Source organism: Nilaparvata lugens, chromosome 4, assembly GCF_014356525.2.
Source record: "Nilaparvata lugens isolate BPH chromosome 4, ASM1435652v1, whole genome shotgun sequence".
Classification (NCBI taxonomy): domain Eukaryota; kingdom Metazoa; phylum Arthropoda; class Insecta; order Hemiptera; family Delphacidae; genus Nilaparvata; species Nilaparvata lugens.
This window is the reverse complement of record NC_052507.1, coordinates 7,660,012-7,668,567: the sequence shown is the minus strand read 5'-3', so window position 1 is coordinate 7,668,567 and position 8,556 is coordinate 7,660,012. Positions and strand designations below refer to the sequence as shown.

The following is an 8,556-nucleotide window of genomic DNA, read 5'->3' as shown; positions in this document are numbered from 1 at the left end:
AGTACACAATTGAACAGAAAATCATACCTGATAAAGCATATCTATAATATACATTCAATTCAGGTATTCAGGTATTCCTCAAGTGAGTAAAAGGCATTATTTTTCAGATAACTGTATACAATTTTCTTAAATTTGTTTGGAGGCAGATTCCTGGTTGTTTGAGGCAGTTTATTATACAATATACACTGTTGGAAAGCATGGCTCCTCATAGTTTTAGTGAGTCTTATTTGTATAATACTTCTAGGAAGGTTAGGAACCCAAAGCACTTTTAAGCGCATCCAAAGAGTATAATTTTCTTACTCATCCAAGAAAACTCGATGTTATTGAGAGCTATTAGAATCATTAGAAATTGAGTTTTGATCGTGTGATATTATTCGGTATAAAAAGCGTACAGAAAATAAATCTTAGAAGATATAATCAAATATGGATTCCAGAAATTGGTTCCAAAATCAATATTTCAGTAGATCATTCTTTAGTTGATAATCCTTAGTAGATTTATTCACTTTTTGTGTAGTTGAGAAGTTGATATTGTGGTAATTATTCATATTAAATAGTTTTCGTGTAGTTGAGAAGTTGATATTGTGGTAATTATTCATATTGAATGGAGAAGACTAAGAAATTGTCAAAAACCACAGATTTATTGATACTTACAAAGACCGGTTTCGGTTATTACACCATTGTCGATCTCTGATAAACAATGTGATGAAACAATCTGTTTATCAGAGATTGACAATGGTGTAATAACCGAAACCGGTCTTTCTAAGTAGGCTATCAATAAATCTGTAGTTTTGGACAATTTCTTAGTCTTTTTCATTCAATATTAAATAATTCTATTTACATATTCGTTTTATTATCTTTCACTTGTTCTCTTGGTTCTTATTTTGTACTGAAATTAAATTTTGTTATCATGGCAAGTCTGTTGCTAAAGCCGCCATTTTGTGACACCGTGGGAGGACACTGTCTAGCTGGGCCAATGGCAGGCACTCATGCCCTTGACCAATAGCAGTACTCGCCTACTAGTATAAATTCTGCTGCTCTTGTATTTAGTTTTAGTTTATCAGAGATTGACAATGGTGTAATAACCGGAACCGGTCTTTCTAAGTATCAATAAATCTGTGGTTTTTGACAATTTCTTAGTCTTTTTCATTCAATATGAATAATTACCACAATATCAACTTCTCAACTACACAAATAGTGAGAAAATCTACTAAGATTATTATTAACTAAAGAATGATCTACTGAAATATTGATTCTTATTTAATCTTAGTAGATCTTTCTACTTGGAGATCTCTATTGGAGATCAGTTCTCTAATCTCCAGAGAAGTAAATTGAAATATACAGTATTTGCACTTCTATTATAAACCTGTATCTTGAAGTTCCCATGATTTTCTACTGTGTTAATCATACTGTCTGTGAATTGTTTTCTTTTCTTGAATGAATTTCAAATAACAAATCGTGATAATCATCAATGAACAGTTCATGTGGACTTTGAAATGTGAACTTCCATCTTGAGTAGAGTAATCTCAATGAAAATTGTAATGTTGGGTAGATTTCCACAGCTCTCCATATCTAGAGTACAATCTCTTCTAATAACTCTAGCAAGTTTTCTATGTATTTTATGAATCCAATTAAAATCTCATCTTCATAAGTTCATTTCAAATTTGCCCCTAAACCATCTATTATCCCTGGAGCGTACAATTCTCGTTATGCAGCTTCTCCTAATACGAATTAAAAGAGCAAGGATCACTAACAGGAATTTCCAAACCGGAGAGAATCTGATATTTCTCAAGTGCAGTCGAGATCTCTATTCCTCTGTTTCTCTCTCACTCTCTCTCTCTGTCTGGGCCCTGGTTATCTTACCACTCACTTGTTCACTCTCTCTTGCTCTCTTACTATTCTCTCTCTCTCGCTTTATCACTCACTGCTAATTCTGTTTCTCTTCCGCATTGATTGAGAACTTCAGTCCAGATCGAATTAGAATAAATGAGAATCCAAACCGTAACACAGCAGAGGATCTCGAGAAGAGATATGAATATTCAATATCCATTAGACGGGCTCGCTACCCTTTACTTGCCATCCCATCTCCAGAAGGAAATAAAGTGCCTAATCGCAAATATTTGTGATTCATCTTGAGAGTGATCAAGGGCATATTATTAGAGCCGGGACGAGCAAATATTTCAAACTCTAGCGGGATCAGAGATGTAGGCACAAACATAGCGGCACCCTGAATTTTAGGAGGGTAAATTTACTCAATGCGCCCACCCTTATAACTAACGGTAAGCCCGGTTTACACTTCTCCTATCTACAACTCACAGTTTCACAGAGCTAACGGCGTCATAACGGAACATTCTGTGGCCTTTTTGATGGTGTTTTATCTCGTTACACGGTCGGTATAATTCCCCATTTGCATTCGGCAACTTATATTCTTCTAACAAAATGGGGCCACATAATAGGGTCAACACAAACTTGAAGGATGTTCTTTGAGGTTTACACTGGTATCTAAATGGTATCACCATCTTGGAAGAGGTCTATCAGAGACTAACTTTTGGAGCTCATGATATCTTATTAATAGGAAGTCTAGTCTTAGATAAGGATAACTAACTCTAATCATCGCTTAGTTTGATTATAAGTTGAATCAATTAGTTTGAAATCATAGTTCGATTACGCTTTTCACAGAATATAATATCATGATTTTTCATAAATTATGTCATGATTATCCATGATTTGACTGAATTCCGTGCTGGAATCAAACGTCTAGAATGAGATAAGAATAAATTAATTGATTGATTGATTGATTGAGTCCTTTATTTATGTAGATTACAATATACTGGCTTATACACTTATATACAATAGCTTACAATACAGCAAAATTATAGATGAATTTACATAATATAGACCAAGAAACTAATTATTGAACTGTATATGATATGAAAAAGTAATTTGTAATAATTATAATAACTATAGATAATTATATTGTTATGCATCTACATGAATTGGCGGAGCTTTGGACATATCAATGTCCATTCTTCGGAAAGAATATTAAAAATATCCTCCCCACTACTGAAATTATAGTTTGACTCATGATTTGACTTAATTCCGTGCTGGAATCAAACGTCTAGAATGAGATAAGAATAAATTAATGTGAGACAATTAGTTTGAAACTATAGTTTTTTATAAAGTATGTCATGATTCTTCATGAATTGTTCATGATTTGACTCAATTCCGTGCTGAAATCAAACGTCTAGAATGAGTTTAGGATGAATTATTAATGTGAGCAAACTTTTGCTGTCTGTCTTGAATCTCATCAAGCATTCGCTACTTAAAGTTCATTATTATTGTATACAGTGAGATGGACTGTAGTATCGTCAGATATTTGAAAAAATAAAACGAAAAACCAAATGGAATGCTTCACCCCGAAGACTTCTGCTACTGCAAATATTGACAACAGCATTTAATTGGAATTTTCGTTTAATAATAATTATTTATTGATTAGTATTTGAAAAAATGCAACTTCAAATTTATTTCCATTTGTGGTTCAAGAAATAATTATTAACTAGTATAAAAAATAAAATTATTCACTAGCTTCTCGTCCTGGATTAAATTGATTAACAATCATAATTATCATGATTGCTAGAAACTCCAATCAATATTCATCATGCTCATCTTGATCAAAAGATAAAATAACTCATTCCAGACTTCATAACTTCATCATCATGAATATTCTCTCATCTCTTCTCTGTGTTGATTAGCATTTACTGGAATTATTCATTTCACTTCATAGCTTGAACATGATACTCATAATAGTCTCGCCGGGGTTCTAATAAATCATATTTATTATAAAGCTATATTTGAATAATATTATTGCAGCCCAAATCCCAGTGACAACGGTATTTGTATTATTACATTGAAACTCTTCGTTAATCTAGGAGGCAAATCCCAGAATATACTGCGTTAATTAATGAAATAATAAATAACGTTGACATCCACGAGTTGACAACTAGTACCGAATAAATCGAGAGTAATATTACGAGTGAATTATTATTGTTGAACTTTGTAGATGGCGATGCCATTCATATTAATTGAATGGATTTTGCAATATTATTATCAAACAATGCGGAGGAAATGTTGTGATAATTTAATTAGGATAAGCATTTTTAGTTGAGTCCTGAATGTATTTCACTCCTGTTTGCAGACAAGATTTTTCTTAAGCAAACAGTATTGTATTCAATGATCAGTAATATCACTTGTATAAAGGAATTTGTCATGTGAGTGATATCATTGAATAAAACCTGATTTGATTTGGTCAGATTGGATAACTGACGTGATTATGGAGAATCATCTAATTCATATCAAAGTTCTCTTTTTTACCTAGATCAAACTTTTCTACATTAATTTTTTTTGATGAGGGTGATGCCCACGTGGGCTCTAGGCTTGTGCTTGAGTGAGGGGTGGATGATTATAAGAGATGAATTGACTCACAATTATAGGTGTGTCCCGAACCAACTCGAAAGCGATTCTACAACTCATAAATCATGTTCAGAGAGGAGTTTGCTCCAGCGGTCACATTGACTGACAATTGCTTCCCATTATCAGATTGGGTTGCACTTTCAAGATTCAAGTTAAATCCAAAAGCCGAACATGTTAAATCAATCATTCATAGTTGAGAATGATATTATATTATGTATCAATATATGAATAAATAAATGTTCAACATCTACATGGAAAAGAAAACTTGAAGAAAGGTCTACATTGGTACATTGGTATAGTGGATTCAAGTTTGCGTTTTTGTAAACTTGTCTTCAAGTTTGCAAAATTTATTCATTTACAGAAACATCAAGGAAACTTCAAGACAAGAGAGCTTCACTAATGTGAACGCCCCTTTATTGTAAGGGTCTACATAGGTGAAGTGGATTAAAGTTTGCAAAATACATTAATTTTACACAAACGTCAAGGAAACTTGAATTCAAGAGAACTTGATCAATGTGAACGCCTCTTTATTGTCAACCAATTTCATACTGGTTGGTAGGAGAATGTATCATCATAGAGGAACAAATAATAGGCTACTATTGTTTGTATGAATAGCAAAAATTGAAAACAATTATTCGTTTTTCTCTGATTTCATGCTCTTTCACATTCACACATTCACATTTCACTTTCACATCTCCTCTTTTACATTCCAACATATTTTTATGGCATTTTGATGTCATTTAAACTAATTTTGTCATTATTGTTCTGAACAATATTTTTTTATGTCGTTTCTTTCTTCTAGGACGACCCAGATTACAGTAATACCATAGAGAAACAATAGCGTAAGTAGATATCCCATGGTATAGGGCGTTTATGTCGCAACTTTTACTGTTATCCCAAGCCGATTACTGTCGATTATTGTTGATTTTTACTGTTTTGACCGGGTAAAGAGTGTATGAACGGCACGATATGAGAGACTACCAGCGTCATAAAGCTTCACGGGAATGAACTACGTGGACTATCGACTTAAGATGACAGTAAAAGTTGCGACATAAACGCCCTATGCCATGGGAACATCTACTTATGCTATTGTTTCTCTATGGTAATACTAAAGTTTGTATAAATAACAGAAATTACAAATAAGAACAAATATTTGTTTATCTCGATTTGTAACACTCGATCAGGACGAATTATTGTTCAAAAACATAACTTGGAAATATTTAAAAAGAGGACAACTTATGTGGGTGATAGATAGATACTTAAGCATGCTGCCCAGTAATTTGAAGTCTATAGAAAATATAGAATGTTTTAAAGCTCATCTGAAGGACTATCTGGTGGGAATGTCTTTGTACTCCTTTCAGGAATTTGTTCAGGATTAATTTTATGCGATTTCGACATCGACTGTATTTGTGTGTTGGTTTGTTCTTTTAATTTTCTCTGTTTGATGTGACAACATGTGTATGTGACAATATTCAATGTACTTGTACATTTAATGAAAAAATGAATATGATTGATTGATTGATCTCTGGTTTCATGCTCATTTGAACATATTTTTGTGATAATTGTTCTGAACAATGGTTTTTTGTTGTTTCTCTGTTCTAGGACGACCCAGGCCAAGAATTCATGACCCTGGGCCCCTGGAGACACCCCCACCTCACCACCTCGGCGACCCCCTCTCCAGCCACATCGACGCGTTTCTGACATTCGGGCGTCGCGACGCTGCCGACGTCCGAAGAACACGACTGCACCGACATCCAGCTATGACCTGTCACCCTCAGGACAAGGTGCTAAGTACCCGAAAATGACGTCAAGGTGACCTTTCACCCTCAGGACAACAGGACAAGTTGCTAAGTACCCGATAATCTCCAGTGTTGACATAATGACGTCACGTTTGGACTGTCACCCTCAGGACTAGGTGCTAAGTACCCAAAAATGTCTAATGTTGACAGAATGACGTCATGGTGTTGGACTGTCACCCTCAGGACAAGGTGCTAAGTACCCGAAGATGTTGATAGGATGACGTCACAGTGACCTTTCATCCTCAGGACAACAGGACAAGTTGCTAAGTACCCGATAATCTCTAGTGTTGACATAATGACGTCACGTTTGGACTGTCACCCTCAAGACTAGGTGCTAAGTACCCAAAAATGTCCAGTGTTGACATAATGACGTCAGGTTTGGACTGTCACCCTCAGGACAAGGTGCTAAGTACCCAAAAATGTCTAGTGTTGACAGTATGACGTCGCAGTGACCTGTCACCCTTAGGACAAGTTGCTAAGTGCCCGAATATTTTAACCGAGTACTGATTCACACAACCGTCAACCGTCAATGAACCGTCATCAAATTATTATTGACAATTGACCGAATTATACAATCAACTGTCAAATTGTGGTCCAAATGTACTGGAACATACAGTTCACTGTGAAAGTGATTGATTACTAAAAATAGTGGTTACTGCGGTGACGAGTTAAGTGGTTCGAAATCAATTGTTTATTTATTTTTATACTTGAATATGTCAGAATTTATCTCTTTTATAAGTGGTGCTGATAGTTTCGAATGAGTCTACTTATTTTATTGATGATGTATCATTTTTAGTATTTCTCTCTATAATTTGACCTTTGCTGAAGGCCTCCAGTGAGACATTTCAAGACTTCTGTATCATCGTTTTTGATACTGTATCATTTCGATGATACAGGAGTGACCTAGAGCTTCTCCATAGAGGAAGTTAACTTACTTGAAACGTTTCAGAATAAACAGGCAAAAATTTTCCTTTACCAATAGAATTTATAATTGAAAACATTATAACTGATCATTCTGATAAAATCAAACATTTTTTACTGATAAAGTTGAATTGAAATTAAATTTAAATATTTTTTTTTATTATTGATGATTGATGGTCTTATATCTTCCATCGTTGATCACTCCAATGTTAGAGATTGTTAAAAATTCTAATTGAATCGTTTATTGAGACAGTGATAATCATTGAAGCCATGAAAAAATTCATTAACTGACATTCTGATTAATGATTCACTTATTCGCCAAGTCTGTGTTAACTCAATGCTAAAGTGGTACGTTAGAAAAAAATTAACAGACGAGATAGCAGATAGCGCAGGTTTGAGTCCGCTAACTCTAGCTATCCCTGTTAAAACGGCAGCCATATGTTTATAATCTTACTTTTTCAAACTAACTTTGAGTTACAAATATTATCCGCTTGGATCGCTACTGCAGTTAGCTAATAGCAGATGGTTTTAGATGGAGCGTTCACAATCCAGAGTTATCAAATAGCACTTTGGCTGGCTAAAACAACATTGTGAATACCCTAATAGATCGACTCCATCGTAATTATTGTAAGTAATCAATCCAGGTGTTTCAGTTACGAGAAATAGGTCAGCTTCCTCTATGCTGCTGTAACTCCAACCTTTTTCTTGTCACTGAACCATCTATAACTGGATCCTCAAGTTCTCTAGTGACTGAGATTATTAAGTAACCGAGGAAAATATCATTCCGATAACTTTCTCTTGAATGAACGGCATGTATTACTAAACTCTCTAGTGACTGCCAGTAATAGGAAAAAACCGAGGAAAATAATATTATCATTCCGATGACTTGACTAGCTATCATTGGATACGCCAGTGACTGATCTTGTATAAAAACTGTACTAAATAATAGAAACCTTTGCTCCTTTGATGAATCACTGTATCGGTTATAAACCGCTATTCCACTTATAAGATTACGAGGTTGTTGAGAGTGAATATTCTGAAAGAGATATTTTGAAAATGTTGAACTATCAATAGAGTTTGTTACTATAATAAAATGGAATTTTATATTTTCAATGTTTGGACTATTTACTAACCTTCAGATTCCCCAATGTAAGGCAGACCCTGAATAGTCTCTAGAGATTACAAAAATAATCTACAGATTATAAAAAACTACTTTATCTGATAATATAGATATTCACTATACATAATCTTATTACTGTAGTTACTATAGTGAGGTCTACAATATTATGGCAGTGTTTGATTAAAAATGGTATTGCTATCCTTGTCTATCATTTAACACACCGGATAGCACTATCTCTTTCTCGCTTTG

At 34.3% G+C, this 8,556-nt stretch overlaps 1 protein-coding gene across 1 annotated transcript in view; it reads left to right on the top strand.

Moving 5' to 3' along the window:
• LOC111047086 (hemicentin-2) overlaps nucleotides 1-6,829 on the top strand; it is a 182,650-nt gene extending 175,821 nt beyond the window's left edge. Inside the window, 1 exon segment of the mRNA XM_039425636.1 lies at nucleotides 6,070-6,829. Within this exon segment, the coding sequence (XP_039281570.1) occupies nucleotides 6,070-6,168 (99 nt within the window). The 3' untranslated portion in view covers nucleotides 6,169-6,829.
• The last annotated feature ends 1,727 nt before the right edge of the window (nucleotides 6,830-8,556 follow it).